The sequence below is a fragment of the Anopheles marshallii genome, chromosome 2 (genome assembly GCF_943734725.1).
Source record: "Anopheles marshallii chromosome 2, idAnoMarsDA_429_01, whole genome shotgun sequence".
Taxonomy (NCBI): domain Eukaryota; kingdom Metazoa; phylum Arthropoda; class Insecta; order Diptera; family Culicidae; genus Anopheles; species Anopheles marshallii.
Window position 1 is genome coordinate 65079768 of NC_071326.1, and position 27282 is coordinate 65107049.

At 42.1% G+C, this 27282-nt stretch overlaps 4 protein-coding genes across 4 annotated transcripts; 2 read left to right on the plus strand and 2 right to left on the minus strand.

The window, feature by feature from the left end:
* The first annotated feature begins 421 nt into the window (after positions 1-421).
* Positions 422-9191, plus strand: LOC128719626 (CDK5 and ABL1 enzyme substrate 1). The gene is made up of 5 exons (XM_053813254.1): positions 422-942; positions 5705-6560; positions 6781-6971; positions 8773-8977; positions 9051-9191. Exons 1-5 carry the CDS (start codon positions 422-424, stop codon positions 9189-9191), a joined length of 1914 nt encoding a protein of 637 aa, XP_053669229.1.
* A 1152-nt stretch (positions 9192-10343) lies between these two features.
* LOC128707857 (arginine-hydroxylase NDUFAF5, mitochondrial) lies at positions 10344-11410 on the minus strand. Its single transcript, XM_053802816.1, has 2 exons — positions 11259-11410; positions 10344-11199 (listed from the first exon to the last, which is right to left on the minus strand). The coding sequence occupies exons 1-2, from the start codon at positions 11408-11410 to the stop codon at positions 10344-10346; spliced, it is 1008 nt and encodes a 335-aa protein (XP_053658791.1).
* A 486-nt stretch (positions 11411-11896) lies between these two features.
* On the plus strand, positions 11897-12509 carry LOC128719436 (succinate dehydrogenase assembly factor 2, mitochondrial-like). Its single transcript, XM_053813061.1, has 3 exons — positions 11897-11917; positions 11981-12165; positions 12224-12509. The coding sequence occupies exons 1-3, from the start codon at positions 11897-11899 to the stop codon at positions 12507-12509; spliced, it is 492 nt and encodes a 163-aa protein (XP_053669036.1).
* Positions 12510-12566: 57 nt separating this feature from the next.
* On the minus strand, positions 12567-14643 carry LOC128719653 (DNA mismatch repair protein Mlh1). The gene is made up of 2 exons (XM_053813281.1): positions 13388-14643; positions 12567-13293 (listed from the first exon to the last, which is right to left on the minus strand). Exons 1-2 carry the CDS (start codon positions 14641-14643, stop codon positions 12567-12569), a joined length of 1983 nt encoding a protein of 660 aa, XP_053669256.1.
* Between the last annotated feature and the right edge of the window lie 12639 nt (positions 14644-27282).

Consider the following 27282-nt stretch of genomic DNA (forward strand, 5'->3'; position numbering starts at 1 on the left):
TTGCAGCTCGTGTTTTGGGTGTTTGGAAGGGTGAAGGCAGCAGGAGTGCGTATCCGCGAAAGCGGGTGTGTGTGTGAGTGTTTTGTTTTGATCGTTCGCGGTCTGTTTTTTCGGTTTCCTTCGGTTTGGTTGTTCGTCGCTGGTGCTCAAAAATACCGGTGTGCCGCGTGTTCCAGTTTGCTTCGATCATCCCTGCTCTCCCTTCGTCTGAGAAACCTGTATTGACAGGTTGCTGTTGCTGTTTTGCGTGTACGCGAGTGTGTTGTTTTGCCGAAACCGTGGTGACCGTGAATAAGGGCTCTCCTTCCCCGAAAAAAGAAGCTGCACTGAGGGCAGTGTACGATTTTTTTTTCGTAACTTTTTGGTGAAGCAACCAAGGCAACAACAACAAAAAAACAAAGACCGCCCCGGCATCCGATACATGGCTAGTTCTATGAACAGCAGGAACCGCATTCGTCGTCGACTGGCTGCGATATCCTTTCTGTCCAACATCTCGCTGGACGGTACCCATCGGGACACGAAGCTCGGTCCGCTGCACGGAGGCGGAGGAGGCGTTGCGTCACTTGCCGGTAGAGCGGGTGGTACGGTTAGCCACACCAGTGCGGCACTAGCGCTGAACAACAATGATCTGGACGGTGTCGGCACGTGTAATGACGAGTCGGGAGAGGATGGGCCCGATGCGCCTGGGGGGACAGTTGCTGCCGGCAGGGAACGAGGAGGTGGATGGCAACCGGGCGGAGTTGCACCGTGCGAGGGTGTTGCGGCCGGCTTGAGCGGGTCGGCCCACCCGCTGGCCGCTGCCGATGGGCAGCAGAGGGCACGGGCCAGAACTGGAACGTTTAGCAAAAGTCCCGAACGCTACGCCGGAAAGCGGATCGACAGCGAGGGCAACATGGTGGTCAGCAATGGCTCGTCGGCCAAGGGCACACCGGCCAAGGATCGGTATGTGTTAGTAGTTTTCCTAAGGACTTATATTTATTTTAATACGCAATGACCTTGTCTTTTTCCCTTGTTTTATCTTTATCGTAACACATGGTCGGATAGTGGATCGTTATCTTTATTCTACAATAGGATATTCATACCTTTTAATGTGAACAGCTACAGTTACAGATAAAATTTCCAAGTACTTCAATCCCTTAAAGAGACGAATGCAGCCGAGAGGCCAAAGTCTCTATAATTCAAGTATACATACTCTCGCGTAAATTAACAGAATACGGTTTGTCTCGTAGAACAATAGAGGTACAAGAGTATCTTACTACTGGATGATCGATCCTCGACACCGTTATCGAAAAGGTGACATCATTAGCAGTGGTTGGGGTTGAGTTGATACGTTTGCTAGGAAAAAGGCCTAGAAGCCATCCCCTATTGACATTGTCCATAACTATTGATAACACAGCAACTATCCAAGGTACGAGAATTGTATTATTTGGATTGTAATTGTAATTTTACTCCACAGTGAGTTGATTGTACAAACTACAAGCCAATATTGAAAAGAATCACAAGAACGGGAATTGGTCGAAAAAGCATTCTAAATAGCTCCAAGAAAATTTGTATTATTTTATGTTAGATTTTATTAAAATACTGCCCTGAATGTCACGCAGATTTGGCGTATGCGGAAACTGAAGACACGGAGCCATGCTCTGGCATTATTAATATACCTCTGGAACTTTCTATCATTGTTCCGGGATTAATTACAATTGATGTGTGAAAACCCTGTCCACACGAGATCATGCGATCGTCAGTTTTCTTCAACTTTCTCCGTATCTTGGCCTACTAGTCTTCGCATGACACATAGATACGAGACACACGATGCAAACGAGAATTGAACCATCATAGGAAGTAAGAACATATGACCTTAGTAGTTGGTCTGTAGTGCAATTCATCCAAAATCATGTAGCAACGCGGAGGAAGGCTCACGTTCCGTTTCCTGTGTTATATCAAAGTTAGAGAAGAGAATTAACACTAGAACTACCGGACCAGTCATTTTGACTGGAACGCTTCATTTTTATTACATTAATTTTTGCGGTAAAACAATTCTACGATAGCTGATGCATGACTTATACGTATCTTTGCTGTAGTATGAACTCAAAAACGTATTAAAACATAATCCAGCACAGCGAAATTGTTTACAAAATGACCATCAATGAAAAATCAATGACATCAATGACAGGACGTTGGGACATTTCTCCCGCTGTAGTAGTGTTCCCAACAGAGTGATTGTTAAGAATTGACGATTCGCTTCAATATTCGATACAATTCAGGTTGATAACGATGACTCACTTAGCCACAAATAGCCTGATCTGTCTATCTATTTATGCCTATCATTTTCTCTACTGTGTACACAAGTCACGTGAAAATCACATTCGTGTATAGATATTCTAATTATTTTTCCTCTTTTTTTTAACTTTTACCATATACCCTGCAAACATAAACACCCCAAAGTCATTTGCCCTCAGATCAATAAAGCTGAGCAACTTCTTAAGTTTCTAATATTAGCCAATCGCGATCGCTCGTGCCCTAACCTTGGGGACTATTTATAGTATGATGGAAGCAGAGTAACGAAACACTGCCGTTGTGGTCAATCTCCCTTCGCGGTTCGTGTTCTTGTAGTGATGCTGTACATAATTACTTCATAGTATAATACCACGCACCATCCAGAATCGATATGGTCAGTCAGCCGTTTGTGCTACAAAAAATGTCTCCTTCTTTATTAGATTAACGCAGGGAAGCATTCTCCGCCTTTCAAAGTTTGTGTGTGGGTTGCATTTTTCCAGGCAGGTTCTTTTTTTTTGCTAATCTTGACCCTAATGCAAAATAGACAATCACACACACACACACACGCACACATGTGATCGCATCGCTGCCACACAACAAAGCGGCACATTGCGAAACAGCAAAACAACAACCTCACATCTGCCGTAGGGTTTTACTTCCCTGCTTTGTGTTGTTCGTTGCCGGGTTTTAATCCCCGAACGATGCATCCGGCGAACTGCTAAAAGAGGAATGCGCTGTCGTTTCTTTCGTGGTAAAATAATGCTGCCTCTTGGTTCACGTATCCGTTTTTTATGTTTTGATTCTACCAGTGTGGATTGTTTTACATGATGTTGGAATATCCGGTTCCCTATAATATAATATGCTGAATAATGTTAATTTTTTCATCCCAACACTATTGGGTCTACACGTAAGTTTTCAACATTTTACTATTATTGTGCTTAATGAATCTTTTGCGAAGAGTCGTTCATATGAATCTTTAGCGAGGAGTCATTAAAATCAACAATCGAATCTCAAAAGATTTAAGAATCCCTAGAGCCGTGGTGGATCATGCCCTTTTTTCATCAGGATCAGGTCCTTTTTTATTGGGCTCCTTAGCGAAGAAGCTCCTTAGAGCGAGTGTAATTAATTTTGAATGGTTAATAAATCTTTGTAATAGAGATTCAAATACTACAAAGATTCATTCAGATTCATAAATATGAATCAAATTTACCAAACACTACATCTAACGATAATTGACGCCGCTGGGATATTACGGTCAGGAATGTGAATTCTCAAGATCTCACTATATTTCAATATTAACATCTGTCCCTTACTCGAGGAATGTTTTCGGTCAGAACGCATGTAAAATATATATTCGCAAGTAATTCATGTTCTGCATTATGATGGGATCAGATAGAAGTCATATATTGCGAGTTACTTCACAGTGGTCAAACCTAATTCGTTTGAAGCGAATATTGAAGGAAAAAAGGTCTAAATGTACTGAACTCACCAATATACAGCGACTACAGTTTTCAGACATTTGGACATGAAACTAAATGAGAATTTGAACCTCGCCTAGTATTCCACGAAATTGATTAAAGCTCTGTAAATGCGTGAATGCATAACTCATTTACGCCTAATACAGCTACAATCGAAAACCCTATATATACTTACTTACTTATCCGGCGCTACAACTACTTGGCGGTCTTAGGCTACAGCAGGAGTTCACTAAACGGCTCACGGTCGAGCACCGTCATCTGCCAATCCATCATCTCGGCCTTTCTGGGGGACGCATCAACGCTATCACATCATCTCAATTTGGGCCTACCGTGCCTCCTCAGTCCATGCAGACTACCTAAAAGGGCTTAACGGGCTGGGTCGTCCGGTGTCATTATCATGACATAGCCAGCGCCTTGGTGAGTCTAATCCGATGTACGACAGTCAGGGACTACCTCTGTCCATGTGGACGATCTAAAAGGACTTTACGGGCTGGGTCGTTCGGTGTCATTCTCATGACGTGATCAGCCCGCCGGAGCCTGGTGAGTCTAATCCGCTGTGCGACTGTGAGTCCGTCCTACAGTTCGTCATTGTAATGGCTCCTCCATGGTCCTTCCACGCATACGGGGCCAAAAATCCTTTTGAGCATCTTCCCCACGAACGCGGCTAAGAGGATTTCGTCAGTTTTGGACTAAGTCCAAGTCGCAGAGGCGTATGTGAGTACTGAAACTATATTGCTTCTATATAGTCCCAGGTTAGTTCAACGCGACAGGTGCTTTGAGTGGATATATTTCCTCAGATTGTAGTATGACCAGTTGGCAGCGCGTATCTGAACATCAATGTTATTGTCGGTGCTGTCTTTTGATCCAATATAAGTGAACTTTTGGACGACTTCGAAAAAGCGTTCACCTAGAATGTGTTAGCAGGGTCACTGGTGGTGCCACCCTGAACTTGGTTTTTGCCTCGTTATTCTCAATCCCGAGGTTTTCCGCCGCCTGCGCAATCCCTTTGTTAAGCTTCCGCTACGCATGTGTCTATGTCATCAGCGAGTGCCAGGATCTGGATTGACTTATAGAAGATGGTCCCCGAAGTTTCCACCTCCGAATCGCGGAGGTCCCTATCTAGCGCTACGCAAAACCTTTGTACAGTTGCGAATTTAAACCCTCTAATTATCTTTTGTTTCGATCGAGGCAAAACACTAACGGCAATACTTTTGGTTTTTTTCGAAAAAAGTACTGTTTGGTTCGTTTCGTTCTAGAGTTCAATAGCAAGAGGTTTGCTTTTGGTCAGGAATTCATTAATTTATTCTGAAAGTTAGGAAAAAAATGGTGTCTGATAGACAATACTTTGAATTAGAATTGTGAATGAATTTGCTCACAATAAATCGTCAAATCGCTGGAAACTCTTTCGGGGAAGTGACACTTGGAACTTACTTGTACACCCAATACAAGTAATTGTGTAATATGTATCGTTATATAATTAAAAAAATATAATAAAAAAAAAATAAAAAAAAACAGGATCATTTTTATTAGATAACTATTTTGCCAAAATCATAATTTAATGCTAAAATGCTCAACTTTAAAATTATTTCAATATTACATTTTATGTTTAGGTATAATTTTAAATATGTTTAAGCTCTCCTATCTTTATTTAATTTCTTACTATATTAATTTAAATGTAATTGATGTATCATGATCCCAAATCATAAATGATTTTCCTTGTACATACATTAAAAAAACTGTTTCAACGGCACAAGTTTTACACGCGATGAACATCCAAACCCAATTAGCTTGTTACGCATCATTGGCAACTGTTTGTTTCACGTTTAACCCAACACAACAGAACAACCTATCGTCAGATTACGTGACCTACAGCACGCGTGTGGTGCACAACCGAACCTCTAACTCTTATTTCGTTTCCGTTTCTTTCTGCTCTTCCCCGTTTTCGAATCCAGTGAAAATTGGAATCCCAACGATGGACGGCTGAACCATACGGCGGACAAGCGCTCGCGAGCGAACTCCGCCACGCAGCGTCCAACCGGTGCGAAACGGTCACTGCTGATGAACACTAGCGCGGGTGCAATCGTAACCGGTGGTGCGTCCGGCGGCAGTGGTGGCAATGGGTCAGATGATCCACCCCGCCCCGGCGGTGCTGCGATGGGCTGGCATACGAACAGCAGCACGGAAAGCCTCATCCAGGGTCGGCCGAACCGGAGCGTCGTCATCAACGAGCAGGGTGGTGGCGGTGGTGCGTATCCGCGCGAGGTACGCTACTACAACCAGATGGACGTACGGCGCCACCCGACCGGCTTCCAGGAGGACCGCATTGTGCTGCTGGCGAAGAAGGCACCGTGTCACATATTCTCGGTGTTGCCGTACTGCAAGGGGAAGGCATCGCGGGCCGAAATGCGCCGCGAGCGCCGCCGTCATCCGTCCGGTGCGCGTCCACTGTCGTCGATTAATGACGCACCGTTCGATGCGTTCCGTTTGCTCGGCATCGAACGGGGTGGTGAGGTGGGCCAGGAAGTTTCGTACGGATACTTGCTGATTCCGTCGCGGGCCTATCACCGCGAGAAGAAGCACACAGAGAAGGCTATAAAGAGTGGGTTCGAAATCACGAACTTCGCGTCGCTGGAGAATCATGCCGCGGCACGGTACTATGATACGTTGAATCGTAACAGTGCGGCAAGTCCGTCGCAGACGGTGGCCACATCGGGAGGGACCGGTGGGGCTGGTGCTGGTAGTGGACCATCGTCAGGATTGCTGGACATCTCGAAAGAGTACGAAGACGGGTACACTTCCATTTCCGGGGTAAGTACGCGCGGATGGATGATGGAAAAACACCGTATAGTGAATGTGTTGCATAGGCATTAATCAGAAATAGTCTTCATAAAAGATTATTGGCTCTGAATCTATAAATAAAAAAGAAATTCTGAGGATTCATAAAACCGCTCAACCGAGCACATTAAGCACTACACTACTGTACCTGCTCTTTTTTTAAATGACTTCTTCAATTTACTTTCGTTCATAGATACAATACTCGGCCAACATTCTGGACGATCCGGAGCTGATCGCCGGCAAGCATCGTACGCTGCTAACATTCACGTCGTACGTGACATCCGTCATTGACTATGTGCGGCCATCCGAGCTGAAGAAGGAGCTGAACGATCAGTTCCGCGAAAAGTTCCCACAAATCCAGCTCACGCTCAGCAAACTTCGCAGGTAGGTGGAAAAGTAATACAAAGGTCCCCCTCTTCCTTGCAGGGGTTTCAAGTTCTAGTGGTAATGTTTTGAAATCTTATCTGTTCGTTTCCGTTTGTTTTTCAATACGAAACAGAATGTATTTTTGAAAGTTTTTGTTTTTAAGTTCATTATTCAGGTGGAAGCTAATCCTGAATTGTTTTTGTGTTGAAATGGAAAGAATAAAATGAAGATATGTATCTAACTTAACAAAGTTATTATTAAAAATTGAGCTTTCTTACTGAAGTAGAATATCAAGAGCCGTGATCATCTACCTCCAACACATTCCAGTTCTACTTGGAAACAATCCAGTAATGGTTCCAACTTTACCACTTGAACTCGTAAACCCCTGTTAAAATCCATCCTCTCTAATCAATCGTCTCAAACATCCTCCCCACTGGAGGAGGGTAAATAAAAACAAAGGTCCGGGTTGGTGTAACTGTGCCTCTCTACAGCCAGTCGCGCGATAAGACTTTCGTATTTCCTTACGGAAGCGATTACAAGGGGTTCCACTTACAGCTGCTTCAGGACAGATTAACGAGTGCATGCATACATGATTTGTTTTGTTTGGCTTTCGCGCAAACTAAACCGGGAACAACACTCTTGTTGACGCCCTCGTCTTTCGCTGGAGGTGACATTTTCACTGTGTCCGGTTACTAACTCTCCTGAAGGTAGCTTGTGCCAGTACTGGAAAAAACATAGCTGCGCAATTAATGCTTTGTTTATGTTTTGAAAGCCCCCATCAACCACATCAGCACATTCTTTGTTGTTCCCATTTTTTTGGTTTTAGACGGTTTAAAAGGCAACAAACACCACCACATGTGAACAACGTTTCGTCGTGCGATATGAATTTTAAACCATCGATATCTTATCAAAATTGTGCTGAGTGGACAAACCAACTGGGCACAGTTTTTCGTTCGCCCACCTTTACGTCACGTGTTTGGGTATGCTGACGCTGATGAGACGTGATAGAAATACATTAAAAACCACACAATTAACAGCATTTAAATTGGTACCAGTGCTAATCGCTTTTTCTACCTTATCAACCTGTGTGGCAGGATGCCGCATCCGCCGTACCGTTTCGGGTAAGGCGTGATGATATGTGATGATTTAATTGTTGACTAGTGATAATGATGTACGGTTCGTCTTGTTTGTAGTGCTGTTACACCTACGATGTGTAATCTCCTTTATCAGCCACACGGGTCAAGCGTCAGCAGTGGCCGATTGTCTTCTGTGTCTGCTGGTGAACAAGGCCATCGTAACCATTTGCTTGGGTTCTTGTTGTTTTATGACAATCCGGTTGAAAAAGATGACAAGGGTGTAAATCACTTGCTAATCCGACTTTCCTTTTTGTGTCCCCGCTCGTCATGGTTGCATTAAACCTGTTAATCGTTTCCAACACTGTAAGTCGTACTGGACCTGGGCTGGTCGAAAAAAGAAGGTTAATATTTCAAGGGTAATAAGGAAGTTTTCATAAAAATAAACATCGTCTCCTCCGTTCAACGAACCAGCTGCGAAAGGCGATAAGGCGCAAAAAAGCTTAATTCCGCGATAGACCGCAGATCGGTGACCGTCCTTGATATAGTAACCAAATTATGCTTATTCCGTTCTCTCGATGCTTACGTTTTGCGTGGTTCGAACTTCCTGGCAGAGAAGATTGATTTCGATGCAAATGACAACGACCAGGGGACTTTTCAAATTTGACTGCCTACATCACAATGCAATTTCTTTCAAACATGGTTCAACCACACGCTAATGGCTAACACGGTCACTACTCTTTTAGCATTAAACGGGAGATGAAGCGCATCAACAAGCTGGACAATCGAATCGACTTTCTGACCATCTCGCAAGCGTACGTCTACTTCGAGAAGCTTATCTTGTCCAAGCTGGTCAACAAGGAGAACCGGAAGTTGTGTGCCGGCGCTTGCCTGCTGCTGAGTGCCAAGCTGAACGACATCAAGGGTGAGGCACTCAAGAGCTTAATTGAGGTGCGTACGCGCGTGTGTGTGTGTTTGTAGTGTGTTATTCCCCTCATTGCATTAATTTAATTTTTCATTTCAGAAAACGGAAAGCGTCTTTCGCCTGAACCGTAAGGAACTGATAGCTTCCGAGTTTGCCGTGCTGGTGGCGCTGGAGTTTAGCCTGCACGTACCGACACAGGAAATTCATCCGCACTATCAACGTTTGATGTACGAATCCTAGGAAACGGGGACTGCTAGGAGCGCAAAGAAGGGAAACAAAGAGATTAACCAGTTACTGATGTGTCATATGCTGCAGGAGGCATTTATTGGGTGATTTGTTTTAATTTTTTCGTTTTTCCTAGGCTAGATTTTGCATGCTATTTCGTTGCACACGGCTTGTGTACCGGTGATCGTGTTACAGGGAGGCAAAAGAGGATCTTTCCCACTTGATTGTTGTTCTTGGGAAACGTTGAGTTTGAGTGGAGGAACAGTATGGAGCAGTTAAAAAGATTTAAACGCTAACTATAACTTTCAGCAACACTTTTACACTAATGCCAACGCAGTTTAACGTACATTAATGACCGTTAAGCCGGATAACATTTAAGATTTTTAACTCCTTTTCAACGCAGCAAAGCAAAATCTAGTGCTAGTAATTACATCATAGTCTATATGCGATGATATAAGCATTAGTTCGCCATATAGTGAAGAACGCAGTGTTTACAGTTTAATCTCCTTAGGCAGCGCAAGTCCTGTCCTGCTCAACATCTCTCTTTGTCCTAGCGTTACCTAAACCAGAGAATGATGTACTTACCGGAAGTGGTTATACCCCTTGTACGCTACCTTGATTCATTGCGATAGATTTTCTTGTCTTATATTTTATCCACGCGTACAAGCGGATGCGTTTACCCGAAGTACTTTAGTAGTTTGGTTCGTTTTCTGTTTTACCTTTCAGCTACGCGTTGAAAGGTACAGTTATGAGTATCGATAAGAATGTATTCATTTTTGTACTTTGTTATTTCCTATACATCTATACCTTAAGAAGGGCCCCTTTATTAAACTTAAGCACATAACGTGTGTAAATGCCAGAGAAACAAAACATAATAATAATGGTGATGGAAATCGGTTTATAAAACTGCTCTTACACATAGACATATATTCGCTCAAGTACTTCAAGGAGTTGTTATAATTCGCGTTTATTTTATTCATTTTTTATCGTTTCGTTACACGTTTAGTTTGTCGTTTTGTTTAGTGTTTACGAAGTGCTTGTAGCAAGAGCTGGTTTTTTTTTTGTTTCGTCGTAATAATTCAACCAAAATCTTCTCAAGATATAACTTTAATAAACGTGGTCGTACTAAAAGACCGTCTAGGTGCAGTATTGGACTTTATTTTACTCTCAACTCTTACACCCCGAACCGCCCTTTGGCGTCATAACTTGCCCGAGATCCTTCAGCGATACCGTGGCGGAACCTCGTTCGGCTGGCTGCGGTTGACTGGCGCAAGGTTTCCAGCCGACGAAGAATATGATCTGAAACGTTGCCGAAACGCCTTCGTCCTTTCGGGCGTACATGTCCTTATAAATTGCGGCAGCCGCCATCAGTGTATCACGCCCGACGTGCAGTGGTCGATTAAAGGCCGCATTATTCTCGGCCATACCCTGCAGATCGAACATAAGCTCAAACATGGACGGATAACCGATTACCAGCTCATCCGTGTCGATTGTCAGCATCGTGAAGCCACCGCGGTTCAGCAACATCCCCACATCGCGGATTTGCGTGAAAGGAGAAATGTGTGGGGCCAATCCACCTTTTCGTTCCTGTTCGGCCAACTGTAGTGCCGAGCGCAGTTCATACAGTGTCTCCCCACCGAACATCGCACCGATAAACACACCGTCCGGTTTGAGGGCCCGATTTACCGCCCGAAAGCACGCCGGAAGATCATTGATCCAGTGCATGCTCATGCTGGACACAACTAAATCTAACGAATCGGTCTCGAACTGGAACCGTTCCTCGTCCATCTCACGGACGCTGAAATCTAAGCCAGGTGTACCTTTGATCTGTGACAGCATGGCAGCGCTGAGATCGATAGCGGTAAGTTTTTGTACCGTTTCACCCAGTACGTGGTTCGTGACGTATCCTCTACCGGCTCCGAGATCGACAGCATTCGTAAACTGGCGTTTGATGTCGAAAATACGATCCGCTAACCGGTAACCAACTTCTTCCTTAATGTAATCGTACAACTCCACGTCTTCCCTGAAATTGGGTGAGTAGATTATTAAATATATGTTTTGGTTTTTGGAAATATACATTACCTTTTGGCTGCACGTTCGCGCTGCAATCGTTTCACATTACGGTCGAATATATTTACAACCGGCGTACAATATTGCCGGTGCAACACAACCGACCCAACAGTCCGCATCGATTTCCCTAGCAGTGGGAACATTTTACATAAAGCCGTGGCCATTTGGGTGATGATATTTACTAGTAGATCGTCTATTTACACTCGATATTATATTAATAAAACATCGTGAACACTTTTATATATCAATTTACACCAACAATAGACTTAGTTGATAAACTCAGTGAAAAATCCTTCTTTTCGGCACCATTGTTTGTATTGCACAATTGACAACATTCGAAGCTCTTGCACTGCTGTTACTCACTAGTCTGTCTATGATGACATTTTGTAAAGTTTATTTGCTTTAGTATTATTCATATAGATGGATTAAAAATTGAAAAGAAATGCTGCAAAATAGAGTGCCGGTATTTTTATCAAATAACGAGAAAATTCATTTTCAATTTGCTTTTTCGAGCTTTCGAGTAGTGGCGTGATTGCGTATTTTTCCCGCTGTCATTTGCTGTCAAGCGCGCGTGTGGTTTGTTTTGGTCCTGCACGGCGAACGCACAGCTTTTTACATAATATTTACTGCAAAACGTTCGCAATTTCGCAATGTTTCGTATTCCGACTTTGGTAATTATTTTTGTTCTGTAGAGATTTTTAATTTTATTCTAACCAAAATGCATTTCATTTTAGCGCTTCATCAACTACACGGTGTTGGGAAATGGACGGGCTAGTTCGCGGTTGATTTCCACCGGGGCTCCAGTTTGCAGTGATGGATACCGTCCACCGACACCGATGATTGACCTGGAAGACAAATCGCTCCCCATTCCGGAATACAAAGAGAAGAAAAATGAACCACTTCAGTTGCAAAAGTCTCGGTAAGATTGGTTTAAAGCACGCGATTAACGACCGCAATAATAATTGCATATTTTGCAGCCTGCTGTATCAATCGCGCAAACGTGGAATGCTGGAGAACGGTCTGCTGCTGAGCACGTTTGCGGCAAAATACCTTGCCGAAATGAATCCTACACAGACGAAGCTATACGATCGGCTCATTAACCTACCGTCGAACGATTGGGACATTTTCTACTGGGCTACGGGCGTAAAACCGACACCGAAAGAGTACGACAACGAGGTAATGAACATGCTGAAAGATCACGTCAAGAACAACAATCGTGAGCAGCGGTTTATGCAACCGGATCTCTACGCCAAAGCTAACTAATTGTTCGTTAACAATAAGAGTATTTATTTGGAGCATAAAACACAAAGCCCCGTGTACTTAGCAACGTTCAAACACGCGATATAACTCGGGAAGACTGGCGAGCTGTAGAAGGCATCCGTTCTTGGAGAATTCTTTCGGTGGAATCAGCTGATTCCGTACGGCCGGATATATCACGTGCTCCAGCTCCCATCGGTACTCTTTGGTGGGTTTCGTAAGTGCAATGCGCGAGAAAAAGTGTGCCGTTTCGCGGCTAAAAGTCCGGAAGCATTCCATCTCCTCTTCCCACTCCACCTCCGTGGCTAATCGTATGATGTACATGGGCAGAAACACCACTGAGGGTATGTAGTTGTCGAGCAGTTTCGGTAACGATTCGAGGTAACCATCCTCCCGGATGGAAAGATTGTAATATTCGCGCAAAAGTGGTGCTTTCATGACGAGTTTCTCTACGATAATGTCGGCCAGTTCATCGGCCGGTCCATCCTCCTCCGTGTAGCCACTGTTTGAATCGGCCAGTGCAAGATGAACCAGTCGTTTCAATTCGAGCGGTTCGGAAAGCGTTAGACGGTCAAAATTACCGAAATTAAACAGCAACAGCTGATAGAACAGTTCTGCCGCAAGTGGTTGCGTCTTGGCAAGGTACATCTTCGTGTCGTACTGTATCAGCACCTGTTCCCGATCGATCGTACCGACGTAGGTAAGCTCGCGGAATATTTTGCGCAGATTATCGTCACCATCCGATTCAACCTGTTGCCGAAGCGTGTGGATGCTGGATAGTCTCGTTTCCCTATCAGTGAATAACATTAAAAAAGCTGGTAAACAACAACATCTTGACGCAACTTTGCAATACTCACTTCCGGACAGTTTTTCTCTTCCTCGACGGTGAAGGTTGCGTGAGTTTAGGCTCCAACGCTTTCTCATCCTGCGGTTCATCGTCCCTCGACTGAACTCCGCTACCACTTCCGCTGATGTTGAAGAATTTCTCCAGCTTCTGCTCGCTATGGCTGGTGCGCACCAGCTTATAATCTAACCGAGGCTTATCGTCTCCTACCAGCATTGATTCGTTCGCTTTCGTAGTGTCCAACGGTTGGTTTGCACCGGGCAACAACGCCTGCGTGTAGGAACGTGCCGCATTTCCTCCGAGTAAAGCTTTCTCTACGAGCAACTTTACTTTCTCGATGATTTCCTCCTCGTGCAGGAAGTGTACCTCGTGCTTGGTTGGATGCACATTAACGTCCACATTCTGTGGGTTCAATTCCAGCGATAGGTACACGAACGGGGCACTCCCTTTGGGCAGGTACAGTGAGTAGATTGCATCGATCGCTTTCTTCAGCGCGCTGCATTCCACCGCCCGGTGATTAATGAAAAAAAGCGAGATGCCTTTTTTAAGCGAAAAATTCACATTCGTTACGTACCCATCCACCGAAAGTTGCAAAATGTCATCCTTGGTTGCGACCGGTACCAAAGCCTTCCCGATAGCACCCCCATAGATCGTACCGATATTTTGTACGATCGTTGATTTTGGTAGCGTTCGAATGGATGCCGGTTCGCCGAACTTTTTCAAAATGAAGCACGCCTGCGGATTGTGTACCGCGTACTTGCCGACCACGTCCGATATGCGCTGGAACTCCTCGTTCGGTGTTTTGAGTGCCTGCTTTCGCATCGGCACATTGTAGAACAGATCGTCCACCGTAATTTGGGTGCCTTGATTACCAGCGATCGGTTTGATGTCACCCTTAAGTTTACCATCCTCGTAGCACGCCTTAAAGCCACACTTTTCGCTCCTCGTCTTCGTTATGATAGTTAGGTGCGCCACATGGCTGATGCTGGCCAGCGCTTCACCGCGAAAACCGTACGTACTGATCGATGACAGGTCGTCGAAAGATTGCAACTTGGAAGTGGTGAACCGTTCACACACAATCGCTAAATCTTCCCGCCGAATTCCGGTTCCGTTATCCTGAATCTGGAGCGAACGTAAGCCACCGGCTTTAACCGTAATTTGGATGCTCGTTGCCTTTGCGTCCAGACTATTTTCCATCATTTCTTTCAATGCGTTTGCTGGTCGCTGTATAATCTCACCCGCAGCGATGCGATTTACGACCACTTCGTCTAGTTTGCGAATTACTCCCGGTTCCATTTCCAACGCTGCTGAATGCACGTTCCGCTTGCCGTATTTATTTACAAACGAAAACACAATTTGCGCGCCTGAAGAAAAAAAAAACACAATAATGTGCTCGACATTTTCTAAGCATTTTTGTCGCGCAGTTTATTTAACCTTTTTGTAGCCAACCAAATCACGTTGATCCACAGAGAAAAAGTAGATCGATTACTTTCAGGACGAAAATTTTTAGAATATTGTGCCTACTATTTATTTCTGTTAAAAATTTGTACATTTGTACTCTATTTAACAGCTGAGTTAGTTTATAGCACAAAATCTAAGCAAAAATGACTAAAATTGGTCTAAAATAGCTTCGTTTGTCATATAAAACATTTGTTTATAGTTTACTTTAATGTATCCTATTAACAAATAGCCTGATTTGCTGAATAATTTGAATGCAGAGAAGGAAGTCAACTATCTAACTTTGAAGTATAAACGGTTTTACTCTCGGATTCTACTTACGCGTAAATCAGAGATAGTCGGATTTTTCCCGGGTGATAGCGGTCCGCTATAATAGCGTATCTCGGGGACTGCCTGTACATTGTACCCGTTGCAATTAATAAATTAACCAAAAATTTACATTCGAAAACATTTGCTAGAAACGTTTGACACGCCTGTCACGCTTGACGTTTATGGTACCTCGCTGTAGTAGTATTTGTTTCCCATAAAAAAACAGCTCCCCTCGTTTGGCTGGCTGGATGCGAGCGAATAACCGTCAAAACTCATCGCGACGTTGAACTGGCCGGTTGCGCGGCTACTCGCGGCCGTAGTGTACCGCTCTGTTTTTATTTTTTCGTTTTAGTACCATTATCCGAGGTAATTAATTAACCAAACCACTAGCAAAGTGTACCAAATCGTGATACGCGTGTTGGATGCTATTGGGCGAGAAGGAAAGCGAAGCGATAGAACTAAAACGTATTTGCTTGAACCGCTCGGTAAGAAAGGTGTTAAAAAAGGGAAACCGGAGCACGAGCAAAATAGAACGTGGTGCAAAGTGTGGTGTGTGCGTGTCTGTACGTGCTGTTGGAAAAAGTGCTTTACGCGAATGGAAGCATAAAAATGTATGTTGTTGTTGCGGTATCATTTGCCGTTGGTGTTTAGAGTTTGCCTGGAAGCAAACGAAACAAAAGTGTCGATTAGTTTGTGCGCGCGCGTTAGCAGAGCAGCAACGGGGCTGCGAACGGGGTGAAAAATGCATAATTTTCTCACCCATGGCTTGGGTCACTTTCGGTATTCGGTGATGTGGATGGGACGGATACCTGGGAGAGGTTAGAGCTGTGTGGCCTAGCCCAGTAGCTAGCACACACCAGCAAAAAATCGGCACACAAGCCACAAGAATCATTGCGGCAGAGAGACAACCGACCGTTGCGATGCGCGCGATTCCGCGAGTGTTGCCGCCGTTTCTTCGTTTCGTTGCTTTCTTTGCATCCGCGTGTCGGAGAGTCACTATCGTGTGCGGTGGGCAGCGTGTGTAAAAATAAAAACGTGTCAAAGCGCAGCTCAAAACCGCTGTCCCCGGTTGGCGGTATATTTTCGTGTACCTGGTGCTTCGACCCGGTGGGTGGGGGTTGGTTTGAGGTTGAGCGACGTGCGAATAGGAATGGTGGGTAGGGCAAAGAAGGGGTAAAAATCGAAAGAATCCGAGCGAAAGAATCGTGCATAAAAGTGCGTTAAGCTGATGGGGTTTGTTGGAATACGGTCGAACTTGTTGCGGTACGCGTGTGCGTCCAATGCCCATCCATCGCAATGTCACTGTACGGAGTGTTGCCGATGGTCACTACCGGTTTTCTCACGCGTTCTTTACGGAAGGTCCTCTGTATACGGCGGCAATGGATCAGCTGATTGTTTTTGTCCCAAATAGGTATGCTGGTTGAGACGAGCAAAAGGCGCGATCTCAATGAGCATTTGCTTCCGGTAGCAACCAACATGGTAGTAGTGATGTGAATGTGGCAGGGTTCACGTTGGGAATTCCATAGCTACTATGCCTTAGTTTATTATGAAAGCACGCTACAACTTGACAGCTGTCACGGATGATCAAACAACTAATGTTCATGTTGATTACTATTAAACAATTTATTTAACAAAACGTTATTGTTGCAGATTGGCTGTTCCTTTCTCTACCATTCAACTTATTTAACTTTACTATTCAACTTACCTTGAATAAGATTTATTTACGTTGGACGAATATGATTCAGATTTGTGAAGTTAACCAATATTTATGACCTCCACCTATGAAGTTGTCCATCCGTACGTACTATGAACTTGTCTGAAGATTCTATCCTCCTCGAAGATTCAGGAATCATCATAGATTCATTCATCCTCAAGGAGTTAGGATTCCTGAAAGATTGATTAAACTCCAAAAATACATGATTATCAAAGAAATCATGATTTGCATAAGAAATCATCAATTCGTAGGAGCTGTGGTGTGGGTGATAGTAACAATGGAATTTCACATGGGAGGAACGTTACCCGTTTCAATGCTTTTCAACCCTTCATTTGCAAGGTAGCGTTAGAACCTGGTAGAGTTAGAAATTAGAGAACGTTGTGCAGATTTCAACGATACTGTGCGGTGTACGTAAAAAATCGTATGTATAAACTAGACCTCCCACATGTACTTCTTCCATAGTTTAAAACTAGTGTGCATGCTACTTAGATGGCAGCTTTTGCCAGCTTTGGTGATGATGTTGAAAGAAACTACATGAAAGTGAAGTACACTCATGTAAAGTTGAAGTTTACCTGAGGGTTTTATATGGAATTCGGCTACGTCGGGAACTGTGTGTGACCTGACGGACCGAATCCTCTAAAGGCTGAAGCAACCGTCAGGGTTCTGGTTAGACTCGTTAAATGTTTCTTTCTTTAATATTTAAGAATGTATAAATCTTTAAAGGATTCATAAATATTGGAGGATTGAAGAAGCACTTGAGAGTCCATTTAATTGAATGACCGAAAAAACATTCGGATGCATCTTCTCGAAAGATTCATAGATAACACTGATATACAGGCAGTTCCCGAGATACACTAATTCCATTATATGTGCATTAGGAGATACACGGTTTGCTGAACAAATAAAAAGCAGACAACGAACTCGACTCTATAACTTTAACATATAAACGATATTACAGGAAGCGACATACGCGGAAATTCGATTTCTCGAGGATTATAGTGGTCCGCTATAATAATGTATCTAGAGGACTAGCTGTGCACCATCTAAAGCTCTTCAGAGATTTGAAAAGGCGATATACGTAGATAAGAAAGGATAAAACAAAACTTAAATCACATGCCAATGATTAGCAATAATCGATCGTAGCAGAGACAAAACGGCTATGAATGAATGTGAAGCATTTTCTTGGGCAGCCGTTTTTTCACTTCATTTTCGCCACTGTATAACATCCACATGCTTGTTTCCATTTTGCCCAACACTACCACACGCGTATCAGCGTCACCTTCGACCAGCCCAACAGCTGTGTGAGAGTTTTAAAAATATTTCAGATCCGATCACAGCACTTCCGAGCACACAGGTTCACAGCAGTTCTGTGCAGGTTCTGCCTTTAAATAGGCGAGAAATACTAATTGCATACACTTCTTTGCGTGTGACACATTCTTTAAGTCCCATCCCGCTTCACGTACTATTTGTTTGAATTTGCGAAATTTGACCCGATGGTAGAATTAACTGCAAAACGACGAACGAAACAAAACTGCAAACGGTGGGATTGGGGGTATGAGGAAAAATTTGATTATTAAAACATTATTTCCTCCATAAAACATGACCCACAGCAGCAAAGTTTTTACATTTTTGATTTAATTTGTTTCTGCTTTTATGTTTGCTGTTGTTTCTTTGACAAGAAACACACGAATACGTTCTCAAAATTAACAAATTCGTGTAAAGTATTTTTTGCAAACAAAATGCGGATGAAACGTTGGAAACGTAGCACGATGTGTGTCTGTGCTTGGGATAAAGCAGTAAACGAATGCGCATCACCGAAACCATGCACGAACTGTCCGTAAACAAGAATTAGGGCATGGTTAGTGTACGGGGGTCAGAACACCGGAGCCGAAGGCGGGCATGGCCCACAACCGTGGCACACACCGGGTGTGAGATGGTAGCGTGCAACGATGCGAGGAGACACCTTTTGCCGTGTTATGTGTCGGTCATACGCTAGCCGTGTGTGCAAAACTTGTGCCCGCCTCTCTCGGTCGTGTGAAGTTCAAGCTGCGTGAAGGGGAGATTTGAAGCTCAAAACCCACCATCTCGGTAGCGTTACTTCCTATTTCTTTTTATTTCCAACTTGCCTAGGTTGGATGTACAACCGTAGGGCGCAGTACCGTGCTTTACGGAGCTCGCTAAACGTAATTGGGTTTGGCACAATTGCACATCATATAAACGCTTTTCTCGTAGGTCGGAAGCAACGAGAAAGACTTGAAAAATCATGCCTGTTTGTGTACGTTTTTATTATTCCTTGTTATAAGAGAAGTTTTTTTTTTTCTCTTTTCTTGGAGTCGAGTACATATTGATTACAATGGACACAAAAAATAATGTTTAACCTTAATTAATGTTAACTATTTTACTTCAAGTTTATGTAACTACTCAAGCATTTAATTCAGAATTAAGATATTTAACGCAAAACTAAAGATTAAAGAGAGATTTTCCCTCAGTTTATCACTTACTGAACAGTAAGTACTAGTGTTGGGTGAATCTGATTCAGATTCATGAGTCGGAATGAATGTTTCAGCTGAATATCTGTTACAAAGAATTATGAATTTTATGTTTATTTGAAGATTTATGATCTCCACCTATGAACTTGACCGTCACTAAAGATTAAGGAGAATAATTCCCTCAGTTTATCACTTACTGAGCAGTAAGTAAGGGTGAATCTGATTTAGGTTCATGAGTCGAAATGAAGCTTTCAACATAATCTCTCTTACAAAGAGTCAAGAATCATATAAGATTTATGATCTAACTAAGCAATTAAGCAAGTGCAGAAATGATCAAAATTATTGAAATGATAGGAAGTGATCTAAAATATTACCCTCTTGTCATTGAGGTAGAACTGCCCAGGTCTTAGTGACAAGGAACGGGCTAAAACACGCAGATGCAACAATTGAAAAATAGGGTGGAATGTTGCTAGAAATTGAGAGTATTTTCCACCAATCGTTTGATAATGGTTGTATAAGATTTTCATGGACTATGAGCAGCTCAAAGTATACAACCTGCAATATGTCCCACCATATTATAACTTCAGCTTTGTATACTTTTACACAAAAATAGCAATAAAAAATATTAAAAAAATCTACAAAAAGGTTCGTTTACTAATAGTTTAAATGCGCTTAAATTATGAAACATTTTTTCACAACAAATAATTAAAGTAGATAAAATAATAAAGTGTATAAGTGTAAAGTTTGCGTCTGCTGTAACATAGACCACGTCATCAAGCAGCATAATCTATGGTGGAAAATTGCATCGATTTTTTTTAAATATTGCATCTAATAAATATGAAACAGACTTCCCTTGCGTTATGATGATACATTCGCCAAACAAAGCAGAATGATGTAAGACACAAAACAAAAAAAACATCCACTCACATCAAACTAAAGCGAATTCCGATCCGCACACACAATGCGCGGTACGTGTGTAGACAAAAAATAAAATGTATGCCAAGAAAATACATCCCTGCCTTGCGGCTGATGAGAATTGCCGCTGTAATGCAAAAGCATCAGCTAAATCCGCGCACGGTAAGCAATTTTGCGCCGGTAGCTTTGGTTGGGGCTGAATGATTAGCAAACAGATGAAATCAGCGATGAGATAATAGTGCAGTTATAACCGACCGTTAGTGAGACCGTAATGCGAAAGAAGCGATGTGGAGTTTATTTTGAATGCAAGTTTACTTCAGTGTTAAGGCTCTTAATAAATTTACCTAACTATTTGCTAAAAAAATCGGCAGAAAAAATGTCCACTTACGGTTGGATATTGTCCCACTTGGATTCCGTTCCAACCAAAAGGATTGCAGTGGGAAGTGGCGAGAAGTCTTCTTGATACTGAGGAACGGAGTGGAGTATCATAAAATATGCTCACCAAACATACAGGCACGCTCAAACGCGGCCAGACAATGCGGCGGAACTGGGTCACAGGAAATAGCCCTCTTATCCGCACCTTAGTGTCATGGGTACGGGCAGGAAATGGGATCACGTGTCACACACAAGGGTTGACACCTTTCTCTGGAACGAATTCCCAGCGCACCCAGATATTCTTTTCCTGCTGCATTTCCTATCTATTCTGTGGAGATTTATTGTGGTCGTGTGCTGGGCAAATAAAAGCTTGCCACGCCAACATTTCCGCCTGGTGGTGTGATCGAACGAACTATTCAAGTAAAAGTAATGAACTCAATTTCGCCAGAGTTGATTTCGGCCGCGTCTTAATACGCTGATATTCAATCGTATTAAAATATAGCATCCTCGGTGAGAATCCTCATCGAAGAAGTGTTTCAATATTTCAAAACGCGAAACAAAAAACCGGACTCGAAGGCCAACCGACGACGGTGTACGGTCGGTTACTAGCTAAAAATAGCACCCTGCCAGTTACGAATTTTTCCACCGACCACCGGCCGCGGAGACTAGAAGATGAAAAGCGGGTATGTCTCTGGCGAAAAATAGCAAACGCATCAAACGGAAAGATTGGGAGATAATTTTTCAATGCCTTTTCCCTGTTTTCAACCGGCATATGAGGTGTTCTGGGGTTGTTCTAAGCTAGTGCGCCTTCTACACATGCCGTCGATATCTTGGGGGCCTGAGAACGAGCCAATGCGATGCACTTCATTGGTTGTCTTTGAGCGGGGCAAAGTTACAGAGGCTCCACACTGCTGAATGTTTGTTTGGGTTGAGAACAGCATCTGGTACGGTATGGAAGTTATCGGCGAGGGCCAGTGCAACGGAGGAAAACGCAATAGAAAATGGAGCAAAGCTGGAATTGCCTGAGGAATTAGGCCACCGTGCATCGTTGTTTGTTTACGTTTACTCCATTATTGGCCTCCGTTGCTTCCGCTCTGCTGGCTGAGGAGAGTTTGGCGATTCATTCTGTTTTTTTTTTCGATGCGAATAACATTTTGCCTATTCCACAGTCTCTAGTAAAACCTCCACCGGAACGAACGATGCTAAAAAGTCTTACGGCAACGATGAAAAAACGAGGTGAATTAAGTTTTTCATTACACTTGCGCTAACAGTTTTGTGTTGTTGTTCAAGTCTTGTGTGTGGGTTTTTTGTGGCTACTACAAGGAGTTGTTTTTTTTTCGTTGTTTCATGTGGTTTAAACGACATAATGTAACCTTTACACTCGAATGTGTTACGTCTTACACAACCGGCTGCATGGGACACATATGGTTGGTTTCAACGTGCGACTACGTAAACAGCTAACGTCACCATGTAACGTCTGTAATTTTGTTTATTGTTGATTCATGTTTACAAACGAACCCTTTGTGCGATGTGTATGCCAGAACGGAACAACTCTCCAGCCCTTTGTTTGGTGCGGAAGAAATATTTTAAAATGATGATGTAAACGCAGGTTCTAATAGTTTCTTATGACAATAAAACTTGATAATAAGTTAGTAAACATACAGATAAATGTTTTGGTAAATGAAGTTAAGTAGAATAGAAGAAGAGGCGGGAGAGGAAGAGGTGGTATATAGGAAGTGTCACCGGTCTTCACAGGACAGCACCGCTAGAAAATCCCATCCGGACCGGATTCTCTGTACGTAGGACTGACTATCCGACTACGGGTAAATAATATCAAACAAAGCCAAAAATGGCAGGCCTAGACCTCTTGAGGTTGTTGTGCCGATAAAAAAGAAGTATAGAGGAAACTTCAATTTAATTCGGTAGGTTGTGTAGAACTGATCTTTCGTTCCTTTATGTCTCTCATCATTTCTCTACCATTGCATATCGTTCACTAAATGGTAGTACATACGGGGGCAGTTCGCTCAACCTGTCGTTCCAGCTCACTCACGAACTGTTCCTACGTTCGGCGGACAGTTCGCTCAATCTGTCGCCCAAGTTCGCTCGTCATATTATTTCTATACTGGATGGACTGTCCGCTCAACCGTGCCTTCCAATCTAGATCGTTCCATCTACGTTACGTTCCGTTCAAACTGCGTTATATGTCGTTCTTACCTGTGTTACAGGCAGTTCATCGTGCGTTATAAGCCATTCAACTTTGCTTCATTGAACCTGTGCAGTTCGCTTAATTACGTTTACCTTTGAGAGCATAATTCAACCGTCCTTTCTGTGTAGAAGGTTCTTCCTGGCTACATTTTGCGAACTGCATACATTTTTTTATTGTTTTATTAATTTTGTAGAGGCTTTGTGCCAATCGGCTGACATTCGCCTATTTAACTGCATAAACATGATTTGACGATCGAAGTTCGTTCGATCACTCAAAAGCATGTAAATCGAACTGTATAGGTTTAATTCATGCGATCTAACTTTAGCCATCAAACAAATCAATCAAGTAAATTAGCTCTGCTCTGTCAACTCTGCTTAGTAACGTTTTTACTTAAAACTGGAGAAAGAATATCAACAAAAAAACAACACATATAACTTTATATCTGTAGTAATTATTTATAGTTATTAATATTGACTACTATTGACCGAGTTTGACATAATGACATTCTTTTAGTAGAAAAAAACCGGATTAAAAACATTCAACTGACAGTTTATCAGGCCTTGGAAAATAAATTCTACTGTAAATGAAAATCAATTTCAAACCCAAGAAACAAACCTATAAGAATATATAGGTTTTACGTTTTACAGGGTTGAAAATATCGCCTAAACAATACAAGCTGCACTCGAGATTTTGTCGACGAACGTGCGTACGGAAGACTTGTGCGCTACCGCCCTTGCTAAATGTCAATTTCGAAGGTGCCACTGTTAAAAATCTATTTTAATGACATGGTTCTTTATTTTCGTACAGATTGCATACCAAAAAGCAATAAACCAGTAGTTTCACTAATGGAATTATATTTATTAGGGGTCAATTCTGTTTCTCAAATTTTCTCACGGAATATTTAGGCTATATTTGATACATCTACTTTCGTTTGTTTCCCTTTAGTGGTATTAACGTACTCTCTTCGATATTTCATAATTTTTGGTGTAAATTTATTGAATTCAAGATATTAGAGAGGATGATTTAAGTCCATTTTTGCTACCCTTCCCAGGGAAACTGTGACAAGGGGTTGTTCCAGATTCCGAGACTGGGGTTGAAAATGTTATCGAAGTTAGTGGTGTAGCAATTATAAAGTCACTTTAGATTTCAAATAGTTCAAAATGACTTCTACACAAGCAACAGACCGATAATCCCTTCACTTGCAGAAGAGAGCCGGGATTAGTTCACAGCTTGTAATGCAGAAATGATTTTTTTTTCTCTCTCCCTGAATCACGCACACAAACCGGTCCGGTTCGCTTCGTAGCATCACGCACGATGCACTCGTCTACGGATCGCTTTAGGGCGGTGTGCCAGCACTTATCGATTGCCCCACACTTCAAAACAAACGAATGCCATTGACTGCGGCCTTTAAAAATTAATCATCACCAATCCAACCGGAATGCTATTACCTGGTTCGTTATTATCCGCTCCATCGGTGGGATCGGAAGCGACCGGAATCGAATCGATCACAAACATGCTCTTCCCCATGCGCTTCCATCGCCCACAGTTCCACCTGAATGCGATGTGCCGCTCATGGTGGCGGGAGCATAGTCTAGGAGCATACATGCGTGCGTGCTTCAATCGAGGGAAGCAAATAATAGCCTCCGACAAAAAAGCGTTTCGCATCGCTTGATGGGATGGTGCGCAAAATAATAATAAATATATACAGATTTTGACGACGAACGTGATAGCCGAGGCACTCGAGTGCGCTGTGTGCCGTTTCCAGTCGCCTGTTTGTAGCGTTCAGATGCAAGATTAACTCATCTTCCGCGCATGCTCAATTGCATGGATCATTGGTTTAGTAATTGCAATCGACGTACTTGTCTTGTTACCCGTCACCGGTTAAGTATCAAATTTACTGAGCAATTACAATGGGTACACTCGCATGCACAGTCCTTGAACTGTTTGATGTGAAGTCATCAGCGATGAACAACAGCAGGGGATGTGCATCATAGTTTTGTTTGTGCATAATTTTTATTTTTTTTTTTTCATTAAGGCATTCCAAGTAGAACAATACGCTTCGACAATACCACAATAAAGATAAACAATATTATGAGCTATGAAGAGTGACTTAATTTAGTGAATAGTTTTGCAAATCTTTTATTCATACGTACCAAGCGCTGAATCATTTGCATCTAGACCTGCACTGAATCTTGGAGGAAGCGTTTGCTATAAGTGCCGTAACTAAGTTTTAAGTGTTTGCCATAAACTGTGTCTCAGATGTGAGATAATCTGTTGACGTTATTATCCAAAGCCATTTTGTTTATATTTTTACGGAAGTTATATCGTTTTTTCCGTAAGAAAGGTGTTTCATAATACAGTGCACGCTTCATAATAGCCTAGTATTTTTCGATGGACCTTAGTTCCAGTGTGTTTGGAGGATGCATGTCCATGAGTAAAAAAGTGATCAACTTGGCTTCGTATCACTCCAGGAAAAAAATGAAAAGTAACACAAAACTACATCAGGCAAAAGGATCGTAGAGCCCTCGTATTATTTCTATACAGAAAACAGGTGGATCTATAGAAATCTTCCCGTTTACAGTTTCGATAGTAAGGAACTAACGATCGCGCACTCCTTTTTTTGAACATATGAGAAGATCGCTTGCCTAATCATCTATTTCTTGGCAAACTTTATAAGATTTTGTTACTTTAATTCCTTCAGGCAACAAATTTGTCCTTGGCGGTTAAGAACAGTAACTCCGGATTATGGAAATAAGACAATGTGACTTCCTGATACTGAAGTGATTTTCCATGTGTTTCCACATATTCTTTTCTCGACGTTGGTTTAAGGTCTCGGTTAAAATTGGCTTCGGTCAAAAAGCATTGTAATCAAGCAGTACGGCCTCGCCGTGCATATTGAATAAAAAAAAACATTGTAAACATTACACTTTGAACAACATGCATTACGTCAAGAATACTCAAAATTTCAAAAGAAATATCCAATTTATAATATTCTAGAATTCAAAATTTCAAATGTCAAAAGAAAATATCCAAAGTCTGTATATGTTTATGCGCAGTAATGTAAGTGAAGTTGCTAAGTTTTATCTCCAACTAGGATTATTGTTAAATCGTGCAGTACCGTATCTGATTTTTGAGCGATCTGCCTTATCATTAGCCTGGAACATATAGCTATCCAGCGGCGGTAGTGAGCAGCTCCAGTCTGATATTTACTTGAAAAGTGTATCATAATGCTTTGGACTAGGATTTTCATTTTCCTACACTTTAGTTCCAATTTCTTTGGTTATTCCAATTCTTCCAAGCTAACGTGTAAGTCATGTAATTTTCTTAAATAGAATATTATCCTCACTATTTCAATAAATAACCCATTAAACTTCAGCAGTACGAATTCTTAATTCGAATTGCATGAAGACAACACGTCATTACAACACGAATGAATACTTCATTCATTCATTCATCTTCAGGAGTTTAACAATTCAACGAATTAATTTTAGTTTTTCCAACAAACAAAATTGTTTGCTTTTTCCCTAATTTATTTAAGGTTTTTTTAATTGATTCACAAATTTAGCAGATATTGGAAAAATACAGAACTTCTTACAATGTTTTTATGTTGCATGGGGCACGTCTCGATGTTAACCGAACAGTGTGTACAGCAAAAACCCAAAAATTACCCAAAAAGATTGGCTGGAACTGGGATTTAATAAGGAAAGAAATTCATACATTAAACTTCAGCAGTACGAATTCTTAATTCGAATTGCATGAAGACAACACGTCATTACAACACGAATGAATACTTCATTCATTCATTCATCTTCAGGAGTTTAACAATTCAACGAATTAATTTTAGTTTTTCCAACAAACAAAATTGTTTGCTTTTTCCCTAATTTATTTAAGGTTTTTTTAATTGATTCACAAATTTAGCAGATATTGGAAAAATACAGAACTTTTTACAATGTTTTTTATGTTGCATGGGGCACGTCTCGATGTTAACCGAACAGTGTGTACAGCAAAAACCCAAAAATTACCCAAAAAGATTGGCTGGAACTGGGATTTAATAAGGAAAGAAATTCATACACAGGGATGTAATGGGTAAAAGTAGTTTAAGAATAGGATAAATTTGTTAAAACATACTCCTTTTTTTTATTCACCTTCCCCTACGTTAATTATGCATCGTTAAAATGTTTGCGATTTTACACACTGTTTTTTTGCGATGAAAAGCTAGATAAAGCGTCCGGGTCAAGTTAAGCGACACATAACATAGTAAATGTCATCACATACCAGCTACGGATCATTAGTTTTATTTCTTCCGTTTATGACCTTCGGCAATAACTTCATCGTCGCAGTTTACAAACGCGTGAAAGACCGGCAGTACCGGTGCGTTTTGTATTGATTTGTTTGTACATTATTCGGAAGTTGTATTGGATAAAGTTTTCACAATCAATAATCGCTTTGTAAAAAATCAAAGATATGTA